The sequence below is a fragment of the Zingiber officinale genome, chromosome 3B, assembly GCF_018446385.1.
Source record: "Zingiber officinale cultivar Zhangliang chromosome 3B, Zo_v1.1, whole genome shotgun sequence".
Lineage (NCBI taxonomy): Eukaryota > Viridiplantae > Streptophyta > Magnoliopsida > Zingiberales > Zingiberaceae > Zingiber > Zingiber officinale.
The window spans coordinates 36,758,769-36,783,015 of NC_055991.1; the positions used below are offsets into that span (position 1 = coordinate 36,758,769).

The following is a 24,247-nucleotide window of genomic DNA, read 5'->3' on the forward strand; positions in this document are numbered from 1 at the left end:
CACGTGACGGTCAGAAGTCAAGGCTACGTGGCGGTCAAAAGTCAAGTCTACGTGGTGGTCAAAGGTCCGACCTACGTGATGGTCAGAAGTCCAAATTACAGGATGATCCAGGTTGGACATAAGTGACATTCAGGGGTTAGGCCTACATGGTGAGTAGGTAAGATGTACGATTCAGGACTTACGGGATACAGGTCAGGACTTACAGACATGTAGAACAGGATATACGGACCAGGACGTACAGGTCGGGATATGTGGACTAAGGCTTATAGGTCAGGATTTACAAGATGAGACAGACAGAACAGAAAATGTGGGCCAAGACATACGATTCAGGACTTACGGGATATAGGTTAGGACTTACAGACATGCAGAACAGGATATACGGACCAAGACGTACAGGTCGGGATATACGGACCAGGTCGTACAGGTGGGATATGAGGACTAAGGCTTACAGGTCAGGATTTAAATGATGAGACAGGCAGAATAGGAAATGAGGGTCAAGCTAGACATACGATTCAGGACGTACATGATAAAATACGGAGCAGGGTTGTGCATACGGGACGAGACTTGAGGAGCGACAAGCGAAGGCCTCGATTGGCAGGGCGGTAGGCGCAGGTCTAGATCTACCGGGATAGATCGAATGGCAAATGCAGGGCGGGACGTACAGATCTGGATTTACGGGACAACAAATAGGGAATGCGCTAGGGAATGCAGGTCTGTGCCTATAGGTCAAGATTTGCTAGTACGAGGACCCAGTCTAAGGTCAACAGACCGGGGGCGGACATACACTATATGATTTAACAGACCGAAGCAAGCATACACTATACAACTTAACAGGCTGGTGCAAGCATACACTATACGACAATCAAGCCAGGGAATTGTAAAAACGTCAGAGAATAATCACCGCATGTCAGGGAATATGCTAATGGTCTAGGGCTCATTGCCCGTCGATTCCTCCTTAAACCTATAAGAAGATGTCATGTGTCATTTACCGCCAGACAAATCCTGACACCCGATATTCCCTGACACACGTCAGACTCCAGAAGTACCTACTACCATATAAAAAGGGAGACTTTGTCTCTACGCAGGTACGCTCACTCGTCTTTCACACTTGTCTTTTACTTTTCGTCCTTTCACTGTGCTTCTGAGGAAAAAGTATCTGACTTGAGCGTCGGAGGGCCTGACCCGGAGACTTTTTCCCTAGTTCTTGGTCTTTAACGACCTGAGTGCTTGTCTGAATGTGTGCAAAACCCTCGCCTCATTGTCCCAGTCATTCCATAGGTACCAGATCAACTAGGCGTCACCGCAACTTTCCGTCAACAGCGAGGACAACTCGATTAACATCTGTCCGACTCAGCTTCCGGATGAGATCAGATCATGATGAGCAATCGACAAAAGATCAGCCTCGGGTGCATAACCTCTGCTAGTTTCACCAGACAAAAGCTCAAGAAATCAAAGGTTCCAAGAAAGGTGTCTAGGAAAAGTGGTGGCAACAGTTAAGGCGTTTCTCCCTTTTTCTCGCTTTCTTTGGACCGATTCAATTGGTCCGGTTGAAATAATTGTAGTGTATCCATTGATATATTTAATTAACCGCAAAAACACAATAACTAGTCGATAGGTTTAGTCAGGTCGGTGATTGGAATTAAACACTGCATGTCCCTAGAGAGGAAGGTATAAGCTTTGACAAAGACCCATATGTCAGACACGGCAAGGTTAGATTGACGATGAAACATGACCTTTCTTTATGCAAAGTGAAGAAGAAGTCAAGTGATAGAGTCCTACAATTTCTATTCTTTCTTTGTGAATAATTTAAGAATTTGATTCACTTCTTGCTTTAATTTATCGATGCCTCTTTACTCGCCATTGCGGTGGTTTCATCATTGTAAGCATCTGAAGCTAACTTTATCGAATTCTATATATAGTGAGTTAGGTTTAGTAATTCTCTACAGCTTGGAATCAACGAAACATGTCGACGACAAACTGCGTGGAACTTGTCCTCCATAATGGTCAGACGGCGAAGGAGCCCATTCCTGTCTTCGATCGTGATGAGCAGATTCAGGTACTGCTTCATTTATACTTTCTCTTCTGGTTCATCGTGTATTCGTGTTAATTTATGGGTTACAACTGGGATCAACAGCCACCGCCACCGCCAGCATCAGAAGAAGAAGAAAACAAGATCATGAAAGATAAAGAGATCAATCATCAGGGGCCCGAACAGGATAGCACCCACTCGTCTGACTTCATCACCCAGCAGATCAAGGAGATGCGCGGCATGCTCATGATCGTCGCCACCCTCCTCCTGCAAATGTCGTACCAAGCGGGCCTAAACCCTCCCGGTGGTTTCTGGCAGGACGACCCGTCGCCCACCGCCGCCCGGTCCAGCACCATGACCGCCTCATCGTTTGCCCCGGCTCCTCTCGGAGGAGAAAATGGCGGCGATGCCGTGGTGCCGCTGCCGTACCAGGCAGGGGATCCCATCATGCGGTTCAAGAACCATAGACGATACCGCGAATTCGAGATCCTGAACTCGATGTCCCTGGCGTATTCCTCGGTGCTGATTCTGATCCTGCTGGTTCTGTCGTTGGTCCCGGACTCGAAGGCGAGCAGGCTTGGCTTGGTGGTGGCGGTGGGCATCATGTACTTGGATCTGCTAACCATCCTGGCTGCGTACAACACTGGAGCGGTCACCCCCGAGAATCGCATCATCTCGCTGATACCTTATATTGCGACGGTGGTGGTGTTCGTGGTAGCGTATACTATAGTTTTGGGAGTTTTGAAGACGAAGATGCAGTTTCTATTCCTGATGAATCACTTTTTCAAAAGAGCATAACTTTGAACTCTGAGCCTAAGAATAATGCTAGCTAACGTCGTTGAGTTATATTTTTTTTTTCCTTTTTTGGTAAGAAAAATGTATTACTAGTTTAAGGAGGATCCTCTTGTCCGACGTCACAAAATAACTAATTACTGAATTCAAAGAATTAAGAAAGGATGAGGTGTCGAGCGAGAAAACGAAATCTTTTAAAAAGGTAAACAGTCGAGAGGATTGTAGACTTATCAATTTAATCTTCTGCGTATGAATAATATAACATTAGATTAAATTGTTTGTGCTCTTTATTCGTTATAGACCGTATTTTAACTGAAGGGTAAGTATTTGGCCCTACTGAATACTCAAATTTTCAATGGTGAAGGTAGCACTTTTTTGTTTAGTTTCCGCATCAAAAGATTAGTTACATCAAATTCAAGTCGAACCAATCGAATTAGGAAATTTGATTCAAATGATTCAGAAATTTATTTATTTATTTTTTAAAATCTTAATTATTTCAGTTTTTTTTGGATTCTGTCTAGATTTTAAAATTCAAAAATTGATTAAATCGAATATCCTCAATCGACTCATATTATATATATATATATAATTAGGTAATTAAATATATTAAGAAGTATTATAATCTTAGATGGTGAGCAATCAAAAATCTAAAAACATAGTCATGAAAAACTTTCATCGCTAATTAGTAACAAAATTTAAAACAAACAAAGTAATCGTCACAAATTAGCAACGAAAATTATGACAAAATAAATTTTATCCTTAAATTAGCAACAAATCTAATTCGTCATAGAATTCCTCCCTAAAATAAATTTGTCACAAAATTCATCATCAAACTTAGAGTTTTATGTTATTTTTCATGTTCATATTTTGGTCGGGATCTCAAATTTGACGACTAATTTGACGATGAATCCTAGATTCATTTCCAATTTGATGACAAATCTAGGATTCATTACCAAATTGACCACAAATTATGGATTTATAGCCAAAGTGGCAACAAATTTAGGATTCGTCACTAAGTTTAATGTTATTTATCATGTTCCTATTTTGGTCGGTATCTCATATTTGGTTAAGTCAATGAATCAAGTATTCATTGTAAATTTTGCAACGAATTATGGATTCGTTGCTAAATTTAAAGATTTTTGCCTAGTTTTGTTGGGATATCAAATTTTGATTCATCATCAAATTTGCAACGAATCTATGATTAGTTGCTAAATTGGCAACAAATTCTAGATTAATTGTCCATTTGGCGACGAATTACTATTCATTGTCAAATACTAGCTTAACAAATTTTTGCGATCCCCTTCAACCCCCAAATCTACTCGATTCCCCCTACTCCCCCGATCCCCCAACTCCCTTGATCAGGAGCGAAAACGACGACGACGAACGTGAGCTTGGAGAGGTGTAGCAGTAAGCGTCCTTTCCTCTCTCCACTCCTCCAATCTCATTGAGAGCTGCTTTTCCCCCTCTCCCGGGTCAACGCACACCCCCTCCACCTTCCCCTCTCTCCCTGCCAAAAGACGCATGTAGCCTTCTCTATATTTTTTTTTTATTTTTTTTATTTCATTTAATTCCGATTTAGTTTTAATTTTTTAATTAATTTTATTTAAAAATAACTCTCATATAATTATATTTTTAATTTTATTTTTTAATTAATTTAATTTATTATTTTTTATCAATACTTTATTTTTCAATTTTATATAAATTTTATTTAGTTTTTATTTTTTAATTAATTTAATTAATTATTTTTTATCAATACTTTATTTTTCAATTTTATATAAATTTTATTTAGTTTTTATTTTTTAATTAATTTAATTTATTATTTTTTTCATAATACTTATATTTTTTCAATTGATTTTTTTAAATTTTATTTTTTTATTAATTTTTTTAATCAATTTCTTTATCAATTTTTTATCAGTTTTATTTTTTTCAATAATTTTTTTATATGTTTATAATCTTTTATTTATTTTTAGTTTATATTTAAAACTAAAAAAATACTATCAATTAATAATGAACACATTCATAACTTAGGAACAAACATATTTTTTTCAAATGAAGAGTACATGTAATAATACAAAAAAAACATAAAAACATATAAAAATAGAAATCTTAATCAATATTGCCTCCAAATTCTGCTCTCGATGCGTTTAGTGGTGGTGCACCTATTACTTCGTACCACAAATGAGCGCGTGTTTTGTAACGAGTGACCCATTTAAAGGGAGAGAAGATTATGACATGTGTTAATAGTTGGATGCGGGTAATTTAAGTGTCAAATTAGGAATGTAATTTAAAGAAAGGGAGTAATTTAAAATTATATAAAATTAAAAAAATTAAAAATTTTGATAAAAAAAATAATAAACAAAATTGATTAAAGAAATAAAACTAAATAAATATTAAAAAATTTAAAAAATAATAAATTAATTAATTAAAAATAAAACTAAATAAAAATTAAATAAAATTAAAAAAATATAAGTATTAATGAAAAAATAATAAACAAAATTAATTAAAAAATAAAATTAAATAAAATTAAAAATATATATAAGTATTAATGAAAAATAATAAATAAAATTGATTAAAACTTTAAACTAAATAAAAATTTTAAAATATATAAACTAAATAAAAATTTTAAAATATATAAGTATGAATGAAAAAAATTAAAAATAAAATTAATTTTAAAACTAAATAAAATTAAACTAAATAAAAATTTAAAAATATATAAGTATGAATAAAAATTAATTAATTAAAAATAAAAAATAAAAATTAATTTAAAATTAAAAATTAAAAATATGTAAGTATGAATACATAAGTATGAATTAAAAAAATTTAAAATAAAATTTTTAAAAAAAAAACAAAAAAATAAACAAGAGGTTACATGCGTCTTTTGGCGGGGGAGAGAGGGGAGGTTGAGGGGGTGTGAGTTGAGGCCGCCACACCCTCGAGGCTGGCTATGCTGAGGCTAGCCGGCCGATTCCCTACCTAGGATATGCCACAACAACTCAATGAGAACTGGTTGTTCCTGAGCTATAATTTTTTACATCCGGACAACAGCTTCATCCTCTGATTTCGGATAGCTTGAGTTGATTTCATTTGTGTTGGGATTGATTGTTTCATGTATGATTGTGTCTTCGATGCATTGGTTGTTTGAATGAGTTTATGTTGATTAATTGTGGTAGATCCAATGTTTCATGCTTAAGGGTTCTTGTATTTGATTCGAATATGTTGATGCTTGTTAAGTGTTTGATGGAATTCCCCTTTCATTCCCTTTGATTTGGTTAATGTAATTTAGATGTTAAAAATTCTACATTGTTAGTTAGTTCTTAGGGAGTGCTTGGTTGGAGGGAATGGAAATGAGGAATGGGAAAGGGATTGAAAGTTTGTGTTTGGAATGTTAATATTTGGAATGGGAATGGTGGGGCCCACGGATTCAAACCCCCAAATATGGGATTTGGCCATTACCAAGTAAAATGGGGGGAATGGGAATGGTGGGGTCCACGGATTCAAAACTCCTCATTCCCATTCTTACTTCAATGAATCCCATTCCTAATCTCATTCCCTTCCACAAACCAAGCACCCCCTTAGTTGCTTATTATGTTTCTATTTTGTTCAATCATTGAATGCTTGTAGGTTAGTTTAGAATAGTTTGCTTATCATTTAATTCAGATTATTTAATGCCTAATGTATTTTAATTGATGTTATTAATTTTTGTTACATATTTTAATTGGATTGAAAATAGTTTAAATTAGAATAGAAAAGTTTTGAGGTATAAAAAGAATTTATTTAAGCGTCGGGATTTAACTGATGAGTTTAAAGTTAGGTTGGAATAATTTTTGAATTTTGTGACTAGTAATGTTGAGATTATGGATAAGGATAAGATAAGATGTTTGTGTAAAAAATGTCACAATGGTAAATCTGTTAGGATCGATTTGTAGCTAGAGGGGAGGGTGAATAGCTCGCCGCGTTCGTTGTCTTGATTCTTCGTGATGATGTGCAGCGAAAAAGAACTCGAAGCAAACACTCACAATGCTAACAAGAGGATTTACTTGGTATCCACCTCAAGAAGAGGTGACTAATCCAAGGATCCACACATGATGCACTCTCCACTAAAAAAACATCTTTCTCGATAACTACCGGAGGTGGAGAAACCTCATACAAACTCACACAAGCATACAACTCGAAACAAGAAGTAAATACAAGATAATACAAATGAAAAACTTTCTTGCTTGAACCCTTGTAGCTTGTAGATGCCTCTGGACCCTTTGAAAAGTGCAACAACACTTCTCTTCCAAGCTCTTAGTTCGGCGATGAGTCGTAGTGAAGAATCGTGTAAGCACTGCGGAGAAGAAAGCTTGCCACAACTTTATACCCGTTGCTTCTAGGGCTCTCAATTGATTGAGCTTGCTCTCAATCGATTGCCATGTAAGATCCTAGCGATCTCAACCATCCAAAACCTATATACTGCACAACGGTTGTTTCCCAATCGATTGACCAATTGATTGGGGAGGCTTGAATCGATCGGCTCATCAATTGGGGAGAAGCTTTCTGTGCTCGCGACATTTGCTCCCAATTGATCGACCGATCGATTAGGCCGTTGCTTGTCGCAGCACTCTCTCAATCGATCGGCTGATCTATTGGGCTTAGGTCAATCGATTAGCTGATCAATTACCCCAACCTTGACTTGCCTAAACTCAAGTCCAAGGTTCCCAATTCCAACATCCGGTCAACCGTGACCTGTTAAAACTCCTCATGCATAGCATCTGGTCAACCTTGACCTGTCGGGATTTCTTCGCCAAGTGTTCGGTTAATCTTTTTACCCACTTGGACTTTTCTCCTCATGCCAAGTGTTCGTTCAACCTTGTCCCACTTGGACTTACCATCTTATGGTAAGTGTCCGGTCCTCCATGACCCACTTGGACTTTTCTCCTCGCGCCAAATGTCCGGTCAACCTTGACCCACTTGGACTTACCGTCTCGTGCCAAGTGTCTGATCTTTCATGACCTACTTTGACTTCCACCAGATGTCCGTGTTAGGATCTTCGGATGGCTAGATAGGGGGGTGTGAATAGCCTCCTCTAAACGCTTAAGGAATTTCTTCCTACAAATCGTTAGCGCAGCGGAAATGTGCAAACAAAAATGTAATACACGAAAAAGAAAGACAAGCACCACTAACACCAGTATGTACGAGGTTCGGGGATAACTTGCCCCTACTCCTCGGCGTGTTCGTAAGGTGGACGATTCCTTGATCTTTCGGTAGATCACACCCCGGATAGATTCCGGCTAAAGATTTCCTCCTTATCGGTGGAGTAACCTCTCCACAAAGTCTTCAGAGATATGTAAATGAAGCACGAGACTTACAGCAATCAGTGGCTAGAAAGAATGAAGAATACGCTCACAGCCACACGAAGACGACAGCAGAGCGCAAGAAGGAAAACAACAGCTTCTCAGCCAAGAGCTCGAAAAAACCTTTTTACTTGCTTGATCGATTCTTGTTCTTCTATCATCTTCCTTCTTCTTATGCCTCTGTTTTTCCACTACGTTCAACCTGTACAGAATCACTGTCAACCTGCACCGAATCGCTGCTGCAAGCTAAGGCGTCGCCAATCACTCTTCCTCCTCATCTGATTCTATGAACTCACACCAATAGAACCCATGTTCTTCACAGGTGTCTCTGAGCTCTAACCAATAAGCAAGAGTCAAGCTGACTGTCAACTGATCGCAGCCAGATCGTAGCCAGTGAACGTTGATACTCCAATTGCACCATTTGCAGCGAAACACAGTAGAAAGAAACCTTTGTTTTATTCTCCTGATGGAGTTTAATTTGAATATAAGCATTGTCATGATACCTGCAACCTGCAAATTAAAAAGCTCACAGCAGATGGTTAAATCAGACGAATCAGAAGTTGCAGAGAAACAGCAGAAACTACAGACATTATCGTGGATCGGTCAGCAGACCGATCCACAACCTTTCTGACCGATCAGGCCATAACCTGATCGGTCCAGGAAGGCTCTGATCGGTCTGTGGACCGATCAGGCTATAGGTGGATCAGTCCACAGACCGATCCCCTATCCTTTCTCCCGAAATTCGTTGCCTCCTGATCGGTCACCAGATCGATCAGTAATTCTCACAGAGAGTTATTGATTGGTTACTGATCGGTCACCAGACCGATCAATAATTCTCACAGAGAGTTACTGATTGATTACTGATCGGTCTGGTGACCGATCAGATAACCATAGTATCACTGGATCGGTCAACAGACCGATCCAATGCCTATGTAGGTTTAGAGCTTCCCAGCCCTAAACCTAAAGCCTTCCTGGTTTAGAGAACGAGCTACCGAGCCCTCTCTGACCTAGTCCGGAGAACGAGCTACCGAGCCCTCTCCGACTTCCAGGTCCAGTCCAGAGAACGAGCTGCCGAGCCCTCTCCGACTCCGTCCGGTCCAGAGAACGAGCTGCCGAGCCCTCTCCGACTCCGTCCGGTCCAGAGAACGAGCTACCGAGCCCTCTCTGACCTAGTCCAGAGAACGAGCTACCGAGCCCTCTCCGACTCCGTCCGGTCCAGAGAACGAGCTACCAAGCCCTCTCTGACCTAGTCCAGAGAACGAGCTACCGAGCTCTCTCCGACTCCTCGTGCCAAGTTTCCATACTTGGACTTTTCCTTTCCATCTGATCAACCTTGATCAGTAATCAATCTGAGTTTAATTAATATCTGATACAAACTTAAATCAGTGTCAACATCAAAACAACAGTCAGGTCAGACTGTATCAACAATCTCCCCCTTTTTGTTGTTTGACAACACGATTTAAGTTTAGATCAGAAATGTTCATCTTCCATAATTTTAGGGGAATCAAGATCCTCCCCCTAAGACGGATACAACACTATGTAAGGAAGTCAATAATCCTTAAGGTTATCCTCTCCCCTAAAATCAAAACTTCATTCATCTCTAAACTTAGTTATCTTCTCCCCCTTTGTCAAACACCGAAAAGGTGCAAATTAGGTAATAGGACTTAAAGGACTCCCCCTTAACTCATACTGTCTCTTTCTTAATCCACATAGAATTCTTTCTAAGTGTACAATCAAGATATGGCATATGAAAAGTATATAAATAGCCAATAAGAACTAAAACATAAAGAGAAGCAAGTAATAGAAAAACGAGTAGCATAAATATATGAAAACAGCTAATATCCAAGTCAGACACATGTACCTATCAAACAGTATCCGAAACATAGACAATCAAAATGACCAACATAAAACAAAGTGTATTAATCAACATCCTCAATATGAGGAGCATCATCATCATCAGCTAGAGGAATGAGTCCCTGAGGCGGCAAGCTGCTGCTCGAGGGTGGATAGCACGAGAAATACTGCGGAGGTGGGTAGCTGGCCATCCATCCTAGAAGCACCTGCTGCGTCGCCAACTGCTGACTGCGTAGATCATCGTAACGCTGGTCAATCCGAACGCGCAGCCCATGGAGCTCAGCAGCCAGCAGCTCATCGTGCTGATCGATGCGGCTCTCCAGCTCAGCGATCTGCCAGCGCAGATCAGGATCTGCCTCTCCATACTCAGCAGCAGCAGCAGGAGGAGCAGCAATAGGAGCAGCATCAACCTGTCGTGGAGGTGCCCGTGGTAACTCACCCAGTGCTCTCCCGTCCTTCCAACGAACCTCCTCATATTGTCCTATGATGCCAGACTTGGAAAATGCACGTTTTCCAAGCCTGCAGTCCTGCCTCACCATCTTGACTATCCTTCCCTTGGAGACATCAATATGTAGGGTCTCGAGCCAATCCGTAATTATATGCCCATAAGACATATAAACGGTGAAGCTGTTAGGCTCACTATAGGAGATGATAGACGAATAAATGCTCGACATGATGTCAAAATCAAAACTCCGACGCAATCCATAAAGCATCAAGCAGTGATATGGTCATATCTCTGACAAGGGTTTAGATGTGATTGGTAGAAGGCAATTTTGTGACAACCTTAAAGAGAATGTAATCTGGGGCAGATAATCTCAAGGCTGCAAAGGTAGGAAAATCAACATCTAACTCATCTTGTCCACCCGGTCTTGGATGGCCGAAGAAATACTCATAAATGGAGTCAGATGAGACATCAAAAGGAGAAGGTAAGGGATCTGGTAAATCAGGGTATATGGAAAAGACATTTCCTGAACACCTCCGGTAAGCTAGATAATCAAAGAAGGTTGAGAAATTGAAATCAATAGTCTACTTAGCAACTCTAGTTTTATAATTAACATCATTAGTTTGATGAAGATTATTATAAAACTCAGATACTAAGTCATAATTGATGTCCCGTTCTAAATAGACTAGAGAATCAAGTTTGTAATAGGCAAGTATTTCCGACACAGATGGATAAAATTCATCCATAAATTTTTGATCCACAGACCTACACGGAAGCAGTTTGAAGGTTCTTTGTTGAAAGGCTTGTTCAAAGTGATGGTTTGGAAATCTTCCAGAAACAGATGGTTGAGGTTGGGAGGGAGCCTTAGGTTTAGATTTCTCAGTTGATGACTTAGAAGGTCCCTCACCAACTTGTTTCTTTCTAAAAGTTAAAAATGGGACACGGACGGGGGTAAGTAGGTGAGCACGGAAGCCACCAACAACCGAGAACCAAGCCAAATTACACAGATCTGGTGAGAAATGAAAATGAAGTGCCAAAATGAGTAGAGCTTGGGGAGAATGAAGTTACCTTGGTGCCATCTATGTATCTTTCGAAGAACGGAGAGAAGAGTTGAGTCGTAGGAGGGTGTCGGCTAGGGCTTCGGCGTGTAATGGGAAGAGAAGGGATCGGGAAGAGTTAAGAGGGATGGGTGATCATGATCGGACAGCCGTCTGATCATAAGAGATCCTGACCGATCAGGGAACCTCCTGATCGGTCAGGGAATACCCTGATCGGTCGGCGGATCGATCAGGGAACCTCCTGATCGGTCCCTGGACCGATCAGGAAGCCTCCTTGTGTGTCAGAATAACCTGATCGGTCTCTGGACCGATCAGTAAACAAACAGAGAGTTCTGGATCAGTCGATAGACTGATCCAGCCTCTCCTGATCGGGCTGTGGACCGATCAATGTCTGACAAATTGAAATTTCAGTAACTGAATTTCGTAGAAATTTTCTATCGAAAATTCTGAAGATTCAGAACTGAAAAAGTTCAGAAACTTCCAAATTCAGAACCTCGAACCTGAAGAATCTACAAACATAAATATTTCCGAAAGATGAGCTCTTACGGTCTGAAATTGTTCAGAACCGGAAAGTTCCAAACATTTAAAAACTCAGACCAACTCCAAACGCATAGAGTTCAGACGTTTTGAACCTTAAGGTTTCAAAACCAGAGAAACTTCTGAAACTATGATCTATAGTGAACCAAGGTATTAATCAAAACTCATCTTTTTATTACCTGGTTCAAAACACATCCTTGCTATGATCAGTTTCAAGTTTGTCAAAGTATATCCAAATTGCTATCATTACCTCAATAGCTTGTCTTATTTTCAATCAAAATCATGAAAGGTATCGATCAAAAATATCAATCAACATATTAACCAAAGTTAGATAAATTCTAGGTAAAGGTCCAACCAAGTTTCCTTGGTTGGAATATATGAGTAAGATCTAGGAACCAACTACACATGAATTATGTAATGGTCTTCCCCATACTCAATTTATGTCTCTTCAACCTAATTATTCAAGGGATGCATGATACATTTTGAATAATTTGGCTGATCCTAGCATCTCACCCCATTTCTAGCAAACAAAAATAATTTGTTAAACCTTATAGTTTGTGTGAGATGTCCCCAAGTTGCCCAAATTAATTTCCCAATTTCTCTTGTCGTGCTAATTGTCCTTATTGATCATGATGAAGTCCAAATGACCTATTGAGCCAAACACATCCCCAATTCTCTTCTTAAATGACTAAATTCATTTTTCGGAAAAGGTTTGGTGAAAATATCGGCTAGGTTTGACTTTGACTCAACATATGTGAGCGCAATGTCTCCCCAAGCTACGTGATCTCTAATGAAGTGATGACGCACTTCAATGTGTTTGGTCCTTGAATGATGGACTGGATTTTTCGTTAGGTTTATTGTGCTAATGTTGTCACATAACACTTGCACTCCCTTATACGAAAGCTCATAATCTTCTAGGGTGTGGATCATCCACAACAATTGTGATACACTCTCTCCCATGGCAATGTATTCAGCATCGGTCGTGGAGAGAGCAACACAATGTTGCTTCCGACTTGACCAACTAACTAATGATGAACCTAAAAATTGGCAACCCCCACTAGTGCTTTTCCGATCCAATTTGCACCCAGCATAATCGGAGTCGGTATAACCTATCAAATCAAAAGACTCAGTACGAGGGTACCAGAGACCTACTCTAATTGTGCCCTTAAGGTATCTCAGGATTCTCTTAACTGCAATTAAATGAGATTCCTTGGCACGGACTTGATATCTAGCGCACATGCCCACAGCAAAAAGTATGTCCGGTCGACTAGCTGTGAGATATAGAAGACTACCGATCATGCTTCTATATTGCGTTAGATCAACTGGTTTTCCATTCTCATCATTGTCAAGGCGAGTGTTTGACGCCATTGGAGTGGATACTTCCTTAGAGTCACTCATTTTGAATTTCTTGAGCATCTCTTGAGTGTATTTTGTCTGATGGACATAAATGTCATCTCGAGTTTGTTTGATTTCAAGTCCAAGGAAGAATGTCAATTCTCCCACCAGACTCATCTCAAACTCACTTTCCATGTGAGTGATAAATTCATTCAAATAGTCCTTGTTATTTGAGCCACAAATTATGTCATCGACATACACCTGGGCTACAAATATGTTTTCACCATCTCTACGCAGAAATAGTGTTGGATCTATTTGACCTCTTACAAAGCCCTTCTCTAGTAGGTAAGTTGACAACCTTTCGTACCAAGCTCGAGGTGCTTGTTTAAGCCCATAAAGAGCTTTCTTGAGCTTGTACACGTGGTTTGGAGCTTCGGTATTCACAAACCCCGGTGGTTGTTCAACAAAGACCTCTTCTTTAATGAAACCGTTTAAGAAGGCTGATTTAACATCCATTTGATAGAGCTTGAAGCCTCTATGTGCAGCAAAAGCTAGCATTAAATGAATGGACTCTAATCGGGCCACGGGAGCATAAGTCTCATCATAATCGAGGCCTTCGACTTGACTATAGCCCTTGGCTACAAGTCTTGCCTTGTTTCTTACGACTTCTCCCTTTTGGTTTAACTTATTTTTGAAGACCCATTTGGTTCCAATAATGGTGGTCTTCTTAGGTCTAGGAACTAAGTCCCACACTTGGCTCCTTTCAAATTGACCTAACTCATCTTGCATAGCTATGATCCAGTCAGGATCGTGTAATGCCTCATCAACTAATTTTGGTTCGATTTCTGAGATCAAGGCGACCTCATTAGACTCATTTCTAAAGAATGATCTGGTCCTAACCCCTTGTTGGATGTCTCCAACAATCTGGTCTTGGGGATGACTAGATGCTATCCTAGATTGCCTTGGTGTTGGCGGTGTCTCATGAGTGGTCTCACTGGACACAGGCAAGGACTCAGTATCAGGCAAAGGATCAGCCTGAGCCCTTTGTTGCCTTTGTTCATCATCATCGGAGTTAACTTCGACTCTTTCTATGTTTTGATCATTCAAACTTAGACTTCTAAGTTCAAATTGAATTTCTCCTACATCCCTCGATTGATCATTTGATTTAGGGATTTCTTCAAATGCTACATCCGAGGACTCTTCAATCAATTTAGTCCTATTGTTGTAGACTCGATAGGCTTTGCTGGTGAGAGAGTACCCGACCAGTATCCCTTCATCAGCCTTAGCCGTGAACTTTCCAAGATGATCCTTGGTGTTCAAGATAAACACCTTACAACCAAACACCTTAAGATGTTTAATTGTAGGGGGTTTCCCAAACCAAAGTTCATGGGGAGTCTTTCCTAAAAACCTATGTATCAAGACTCGATTTTGCACTTAGCAAACTGTATTTACAGCTTCAGCCCATAAGTAGCTCGGTAGTGAGTACTCATTGAGCATGCTTCGTGCAACCTCTTGCAAGACTCGGTTCTTTCTCTCCACAACCCCATTTTGCTGTGGGGTCCTTGAAGTAGAGAACTCATGCCTATATCCTTTTCCTTGACAAAATTCTAAAAATCTATGGTTTTGAAATTCTCCACCATGATCACTTCTAATTGTTTTAATTGTTGTTGATTTTTCATTTTCAGTTCTTCTACAAAAAGAAACAAAAATATCTATGGTTTGATCCTTATTTTTCAGAAAGAAAGTCCATGTATATCTAGTAAAATCATCAATGATCACTAAACAGTATCTACTTCCATTCAATGAAATGTCATTACTGCAATCAAATAAATCCATACGCAATAAATCTAAAGCAGTACATGTGCTTACAGCGCTTTTACCTTTATGAGACGCTTTTGTTTGCTTACCCTTTTGACATGCATCACATAATTTTGTCTTTTGGTACTTGATGCTTGGTAGGCCTCGCACTAATCCTTTGTTGGCCAGCTTTCGAATATTCTTCATGTTCACATGGGCCAACCTCCTATGCCAAAGCCATGATTCTTCTTCTTTTGACATGAAATACTTAGCAGAGGCATTAGTAGCACTTTTAAAAGATACTTGATAAATGTTATCTACCCTTGTGCCTACTAGTACCGTGTCAAGTGTGTCAATGTGTTTGACTAGACATTGACTTGAATGAAACTCAATTGTGTAACCCGTATCACACAATTAGCTGACACTTAGGAGATTAAAGGTCATCCCCTTGACTAGAAGGACATTCTTGATTTGGAGACATTAGGATATATGAATGTCTTCCACTCCTATAACCTTAAGACTACCATTATTACCAAATGACACATTACCTCTATTTTTGTTTTGAAGGGTAGTAAAGAGTGACTTGTCCCTGGTCATGTGCTTGGAGCATCCACTATCAACAAACCAAGTTGATAGATGCTCCCCCTTGACCAATGCCTACAAGACACGAAAGATAGACGTTTTAGGTACCCAAATCTTGGGACCTAATGCATCTACAATGAAAGACCTAGGAACCCATGCCTTGGTCACAACCTTCCTAGTCTCATGAACCCTAGAAGTATGTGATCTATGAAATTGGGTTCTAGACACAAGTGAAATGAAACTAGACTCCTTAGGTTGATATCCTAACCCAGCCTTGTTGTAGACTGCCCTTTGGACATTTAGAATCATATATAAGGTCTTAGAGCTAGTTGAGAATTTTTCAAGCATTTTCTTGAGTTTCTCAACTTCACCCTTTAAGGCTTTGTTTTCATCCTCAAGGGCCTCTTGATGTAGGTCATCAACCTCATCTTCCCTAAGGGCCCTCAAGAGCTCTACTTCATCTTTTAATGATTTAATTTGAGTTTTTGATTTCTTAAGCAAAGTAGATAAATGTGCAATGGTTTTATAAAATTTTTCTAAATGAGGAGAAGTTACCTCTTCATCATCCGAAGATGATGAACCCGCGGCTGAGGTATCACTCGTGTCACCATCACTCCCGGAATCCGGTTCCTCCCTTGCCATGAACGCTAATTGGCGTGTGCTTTTCTCCTTCTTTTCTTCCTTCGATGAGCTTGAGGAGGATTCATCCCAAGTAGCTTTGAGAGCTTTCTTCTTCTTGGTCCTTTCCTCCTTCTTCTTGAGTTTTGGACACTCGCTCCGATAGTGTCCTTTCTTGCTACACTCAAAACAAGTGACATTAGTTTTATCAACATTTTGATCGATAGATTTGCCTTTCCCTTTGTATCTCCGGCTCCTTCTCATGATTCTCCTTACAAAGTTGGCCATCTCGCTTGATAATGATCCACCTTCATCATCGGACTCGGAGGAGGATGAGGATGAAGGAATCTCTTTTTCCTTCTTCTTTTCTTTCTTCCTTCTTCCATCTTTGCTCTTTTCTCCTGCAACTAAGGCAATACCTTTCTCTTTTTGACCCTTGTTAGCAAATTCATGGAGTTCCATTTCACAAAAAAATTCATCTAATTTAACAATTGAAAGGTCTTTGGAGACCTTGTAGGCATCTACCATAGATGACCACAAGGCATTCCTCGGAAAGGCTTTGAGAATATACCTTACAAGATCGCGATTCTCTACGCGTTCATCTACGGAATGAAGACCATTGATAATTTCTTTGAACCTTCCGTGTAGTTCACTTACTGTCTCGTTCTCCTTCATGGTGAGGTTTTGTAATTGATTTAAGAACAAATCTCTCTTGGCAATCCGAGAGTCTCGAGTTCCTTCTTGGAGTTCGATGAGCTTGTTCCACAAGTATTTTGCGCTCATGAATGGACCTACCTTGACGAGTTGGTCCTTGGCTATCCCACATTGTAGAGTGACCACTGCCTTGGCATCGGCTTGTCCTTTGCGAGTTTGCTCTACGGACCACCTTGATGAGTCTAGTTCCTTACCTTCTTCGTCCTTTGGAGGTGTAAACCCTTCCTTGACAGAGAACCACATTGAGATGTCGGTCTTGAGACAATATTCCATGCGGCTCTTCCAATATTGAAAGTCCGCTCCGTCGAAGTAGGGTGGACGATTGGTGCTAAACCCTTCCTTCATAGCCATCTTCTTGCTCTTTAGGGTGTTAATCCGGATGAAGAGAACCTTGCTCTGATACCACTTGTTAGGATCTTCGGATGGCTAGAGAGGGGGGGTGTGAATAGCCTCCTCTAAACGCTTAAGGAATTTCTTCCTACAAATCGTTAGCGCAGCGGAAATGTGCAAACAAAAATGTAATACACGAAAAAGAAAGACAAGCACCACTAACACCAGTATGTACGAGGTTCGGGGATAACTTGCCCTACTCCTCGGCGTGTCCGTAAGGTGGACGATTCCTTGATCTTTCGGTAGATCACACCCCGGATAGATTCAGGCTAAAGATTTCCTCCTTCTCGGTGGAGTAACCTCTCCACAAAGTCTTCAGAGATATGTAAATGAAGCACAAGACTTACAGCAATCAGTGGCTAGAAAGAATGAAGAATACGCTCACAGCCACACGAAGACGACAGCAGAGCGCAAGAAGGAAAACAACAGCTTCTCAGCCAAGAGCTCGAAAAAACCTTTTTACTTGCTTGATCGATTCTTGTTCTTCTATCATCTTCCTTCTTCTTATGCCTCTGTTTTTCCACTGCGTTCAACCTGTACAGAATCACTGTCAACCTGCACTGAATCGCTGCTGCAAGCTAAGGCGTCGCCAATCACTCTTCCTCCTCATCTGATTCTCTGAACTCACACCAATAAAACCCATGTTCTTCACAGGTGTCTCTGAGCTCTAACCAATAAGCAAGAGTCAAGCTGACTGTTAACTGATCGCAGCCAGATCGCAGCCAGTGAACGTTGATGCTCCAATTGCACCATTTGCAGCGAAACACAGTAGAAAGAAACCTTTGTTTTATTCTCCTGATGGAGTTTAATTTGAATTTAAGCATTGGCATGATACCTGCAACCTGCAAATTAAAAAGCTCACAGCAGATGGTTAAATCAAACGAATCAGAAGTTGCAGAGAAACAGCAGAAACTACAGACATTATCGTGGATCGGTCAGCAGACCGATCCACAACCTTTCTGACCGATCAGGCCATAGCCTGATCAGTCCAGGAAGGCTCTGATCGGTCTGTGGACCGATCAGGCTATAGGTAGATCGGTCCATAGACCGATCCCCTATCCTTTCTCCCGAAATCCGTTGCCTCTTGATCGATCACCAGACCGATCAGTAATTCTCACAGAGAGTTACTGATTGGTTACTGATCGGTCACCAGACCGATCAATAATTCTCACAGAGAGTTACTAATTGATTACTGATCGGTCTGGTGACCGATCAGATAGCCATAGTATCACTGGATCGGTCAATAGACCGATCCAATGCCTATGTAGGTTTAGAGCTTCCCAGCCCTAAACCCTAAAGCATTCCTGGTCTAGAGAACGAGCTACCGAGCCCTCTCTGACCTAGTCCGGAGAACGAGCTACCGAGCCCTCTCCGACTTCCACGTCCAGTCCAGAGAATGAGCTACCGAGCCCTCTCTGACCTAGTCCGGAGAACGAGCTGCCGAGCCCTCTCCGACTCCATCCGGTCCAGAGAACGAGCTACCGAGCCCTCTCTGACCTAGTCCAGAGAACGAGCTACCGAGCCCTCTCCGACTCCGTCCGGTCCAGATAACGAGCTACCAAGCCCTCTCTGACCTAGTCCAGAGAACGAGCTACCGAGCCCTCTCCGACTCCACGTGTCAAGTTTCCATACTTAGACTTTTCCCTTCCATCTGATCAACCTTGATCAGTAATCAATCTGAGTTTAATTAATATCTGATACAAATTTAAATCAGTGTCAACATCAAAACAACAGCCAGGTCAGACTGTATCAACAGTCCGGTCACCCTTGACCCATCTAGATTTCCTTGTGCCAAGTATCCGGTTAATCCTTTAACCTACTTGGGCTTCCCAACACCAGGTATCCGATCAACCTTGACCCACCTGGATTTCCACGTGTCTGGCTTCACTCACCAGGTCTTTCTTTCTGCCTAGCTTCACTCACTAGGACTTTTCTGTTGAGATGTATACTATAAGCCTAGATTTTGTATAAACATCTGTTTTGAAATATTTTGAAATGAGAATCGCTTTGATCAAATGTTTACATTTTATATTTATATATATGTCAATTCAGTTGTCCATTTAATTTATATTGTAGATAACATGGTGTGTAGTGTCACACAGAATATCATATTATCAGTTTCTTATAAATTATAAATAGTAGCTCACAACCAAGATGGATTGGGATAAATCATTGGAACGGTTGTAGTTTAATTTGGTATTAGTCTGTCTTGACTATAAAATTACACTAGTACACTATGTGTATATTGAGTAGGACCGTTTGAGGTTGTTTGATTTGTACTGACTACATAAAAGAACAAAACCTCTGTTATTATGGATGTGCGTCCTCTTAATCCCTATATAATAACAAGCACGTATACTTAGTATTTATTTCTTTAACTTATCAATGGGTGAAATTTATTCGTTAAATTAATAGACCCGATGAGTTGGGAAATAGTATTGTTTATATGGTGTGTTGTTGATTATAGAAGGAATCTGTGTCCTAATTATTTAGGCTAATGATGTCCCCTTGAGGAGCTCATAAGGATTATCATGTAAACCCTGCAGGTGGACTTAGTCCGACATGATAATAAAGTTGAGTGGTACTACTCTTAGAATCATATGTTAATTAATTGAGTTGTCAGTAACTCATTTAATTAACGGGCATACGATATCTTAAACACAGGGAGATTAACGCACTCATGATAAGAAGGAGCCCATATTGTAATATGGGATTGGTGCGGTAGTTCAATAATAACCCTTTAGTGGTATGAGTTATTATTGATGGACTTGAGTTGAGTGTTCGGGCTGAATATAGAAAGCCCAAGCCCATCAGGAGGCCTAAACCAATTCCTCCTCTAGGTCCCTGTTGTAGCCTCTATATAAAGCCTCGCATCCACCCATCCATGTTGGTTTTTGGTTAATCTCCTCCTTCCTAGGGTCGACGCCTCTTCTCCTTGCTAGGGTCGACGCCTCCCCTCCTTTGCTAGGGTCGGGGCCTCTTCCTTGCTAGGGTTGGCGCCCCTTGATTAGCATCCTTTGTGGATGGCGGCTTGGAAAAGAAGAAGAAGAGTAGAAGGCGTCTCATGCTAGAGCTTCTCTTGGTGGTCGGCGGTTTGTAAACAAAGAAGGGAAGGGTGTTTGTTATCTTGGTAGATCATCATTCACACGACGTCCAAGAAGAGGAGAGAAATACAACAGAAGATCAAGAGAACTTTGACTACAAAAGAAAGGTACAACTGGTTCTTTGATTTCGCTGTGTAATTAGTTTAGTTTTCTTTGTATCGATCCTGAATACCAATACAAGAAGCCAGTGATCTTGTATTTCAATCAAGGTGTTCTTTGATCCGTCAAGAACTTACTTGATTGATCAAACACATATTTGATCGAATATGCAGGTTGCTAGGAAAAGTTCTGTACTTGTACAAGGAAAATTGGAACAGAACGGAATTTCAGTGCCTTCAAGTGGTATCAGAGCAAGGTTTTCTAGCTCTGTGTGATTGGTTTTCGGTTAAATTATGCACTGCTCATATATAAGTTTTGGCAGGATAATAGTAGGATGTGCAAGAAAAATTAACTCTGTGGTTGCAGGAATCCTAGGTCCAACTATTATGACTTTTTGTGTTTATGTATGATTTGAACCCTCGGGCATGTTGAGATTATTTTGTGTTGTACATGATTGTAATAATTAAATACAGTCGGTTGCTGTATTATTTTTTACATTCTGTTCGATCTAGATTACATGTAAATTCCCTTGTGGAATATAGGATCGATAAATGTAAATTTTTATTTCTTTTTGTTGCGGCTTGTATCCTTGCTATGCGTAGTGCTATTTTGAGGACCATAGGTGCGGCGAAGAAGGAAGCAAGATAGATACAACGACTTGATCCATTGGCGGCATATTGGAGGGCAGCGATGGATGATGTCATAATAGTTGGAAATTTTATTTTCATATTTATTGCCTTTGTATGTTGTTTTTATGTGATGTGATGTGTGTGCATGTTAAAATTCCTCAATTTAAATAACTAAGTAGAAGAGTGATTATTTAAATAAATTTCACGGTCTTCATTAATGGTTTGTAAGTGATGCATTAAAACTTGCGCGTTGGCTTTAAGTGTCTTTCTCCATATCGGATGAGTTTGTTTGCGGATCACTAGATCAAACTTCCTCTATGGATGATTATAGGAAATTATTTAGGTATGTGTGATCTTCTCCATCTGAAGGGGCACAATCCTAATTAATGGACTAAGTATCAAGTAATGGTATATATTTATGCGCATTTAATAGTATCCTCCCCATCGGAGTCACTACTATTATTTGTGTGGCTAAAGATGAACCAACTATTAATTTTATGTGTCATAAAGTTAGGTTGACAAGATAATAAAATTAATGGGTAAAACCTCCTCTTACAAATGTTTGAATTAGTATACGCTCATACTATCGTGACATACGAAATTCACGGTGTTTTGAGGTGTTGGTGAATTTAAATTATATTGTTTAAGGAATCAATATTATTTTAAATTCTAAAGTTTTGATCAAATATTTTATTTTGTGATTCTCAGGATTTCAAAATGATTTTCAATCCTCTTGCTGTTATTTTAAAAGAAAATAAACTTACTAGTCCAAATTATATTGATTGGAAACAAAACTTAGACATTGTCTTAACTACTAAAGAATACAAGTTTGTACTTTTTGAGGTATGTCCTAGCGTGCCTGATAAGGATTCTAGTGAAGTGGAGATAGAGAGATATAGGAAATGGATCAAGGCAGATGAGATGGCGCGGTGTTACATTTTGGCTTCTATGTCAAATGTGCTGCAACATCAGCATCAGGTCATACCCACTGCCTATGATATGATGCTCAATCTCAATGAACTCTTTGGACACCAGAATCGGGCTGCCTGGCAGGAGGCCATGAGAAACTTAATGACGACCACCATGACTGAGGGGACACCCGTAAGGGATCATATCCTCAAGATGATGGCTCATTTGAATGAGATGGAAGTCCTTGGAGCTGAAATCGATGGGGAAACCTAGGTCGATATCATTCTTCAAACACTGCCTAAGAGTTTTGAGCAATTCCGCCTGAACTACAGCATGAACAAAAGGGTTTATTCGATGGCGAAAATTCTGACAGAACTCCAAGCGACAGAAGGGCTATTTCGTCAAAGTTCTCAAGTTCACATTGTTGAAAACGTTTCTGCCTCTAAGCCGAAAGGCGGAAAGAAGAAGAAGAAACAAGTTGGTTCGGGAAAGAAAATGATTCAACCTCAAGGGACAGGGCCGCAGGCAGGTGTAAAGAAGCCGAAGGGCAAGTGCTTCACATGCAAGCAGTCTGGACATTGGAAGGTGAACTGTCCTCACAAAAGGGAGAACAATAAAGGTATATCTTATTCATTAGTTGTTGAAATATATTTAGCGGTGTTATCTACCGGTACCTGGTGTGTAGATACAGGAGTCACTGATCATGTCTGCAATTCATTACAGGGGTTCCAAGAAACCAGACGACTATATGAGGAGAGATCACTATCTACATGGACAATGCTACGAGAGTGGCGGTTGTTGTAGTGAGAGATGTTTATTTATCTTTTGATAGGAATACAACTTTGATTTTGAAAAATTATCTTTACGTTCCATGTTTTAAAAAGAACTTGATTTTAGTTTCTAAATTATTTATGGATGAATATTCTATTTCTTTTGATGACAAAGTGGTTGTCAAGAAAAATAGGGTGGTTATCTGTTCTAATGCGTTGGTTGGCAATTTGTATACTCTTAATCCAATAACTCCCACAATGCAATAAATATAAATTAATAACATATCTTCTAATTTTAATAAGAGAAAGCAACCTTCGGAAATGAACCAAACATATCTTTGGCATCTAAGGTTGGGTCATATTAACTTGAGTAGGATTCAAAGGTTAATAGACGATGGACCTTTGAGTTCATTGGTGGTGGAAAACTTTCCAACCTGCGAGTCTTGCTTAGAAGGAAAAACGGCCAAGAGGCCTTATAAGGCAAAGGGGTATAGAGCCAAAGAAGTGTTGGAATTGGTTCATTCTGATTTGTGTGGGCCTATGACTATCCAGGCAAGAGGTGATTTCGAATATTTTATCTCTTTTTTAGATGACTATTCGAGATATGGGTATACTTACATGATGCGTCGTAAGTCTGAGTGCTTTGATAAGTTTAAAGAGTACAAGGCTGATGTGGAGAAACGTCATGGTAAAAGTATCACAACACTACGGTCTGATCGTGGTGGAGAGTACCTCTTAGGAGAGTTTAGGAGTTACTTATCAGAGGTCGGGATTCAATCTCAATTGTCTGCACCTGGTATACCCTAACAGAATAGTGTGGCGAAACGAAGGAATATAACTCTTATAAAAATAGTTAGATCAATGATGAGTTATTTAGAATTACCAAATTCGTTTTGGGGATATGCTCTGGAAACGGAGGCGTACATTCTGAACTTGGTACCTTCTAAGTCAGTACCCTCTACACCCACAGAATTGTGGAATGGGCATAAGCCTAGTTTGAAACACATTCGGATTTGGGATATCCTAGAGGAACGAAAGGTGGTTTGTTTTATAGTCCTAAAGATCAGAAGGTCATTGTTAGCACCAATGCCCGATTTTTAGAAGAGGACTATGTAATGAACCACAAGTCCATGAGTAAAATTATTCTTGAGGAAATAAGAGAGGACACTTCTAATTTAGTACCAACGGTACAAGATGAGATACCACAAGTAACTATAACACGTGTCACAAATGATCCACAATTACAAGTAGTGTC

At 39.9% G+C, this 24,247-nt stretch overlaps 1 protein-coding gene across 1 annotated transcript; it reads left to right on the top strand.

The window, feature by feature from the left end:
* The first annotated feature begins 1,879 nt into the window (after positions 1-1,879).
* On the top strand, positions 1,880-3,000 carry LOC121968210. The gene is made up of 2 exons (XM_042518677.1): positions 1,880-2,056; positions 2,135-3,000. The coding sequence occupies exons 1-2, from the start codon at positions 1,964-1,966 to the stop codon at positions 2,825-2,827; spliced, it is 786 nt and encodes a 261-aa protein (XP_042374611.1). The 5' UTR covers positions 1,880-1,963; the 3' UTR covers positions 2,828-3,000.
* The last annotated feature ends 21,247 nt before the right edge of the window (positions 3,001-24,247 follow it).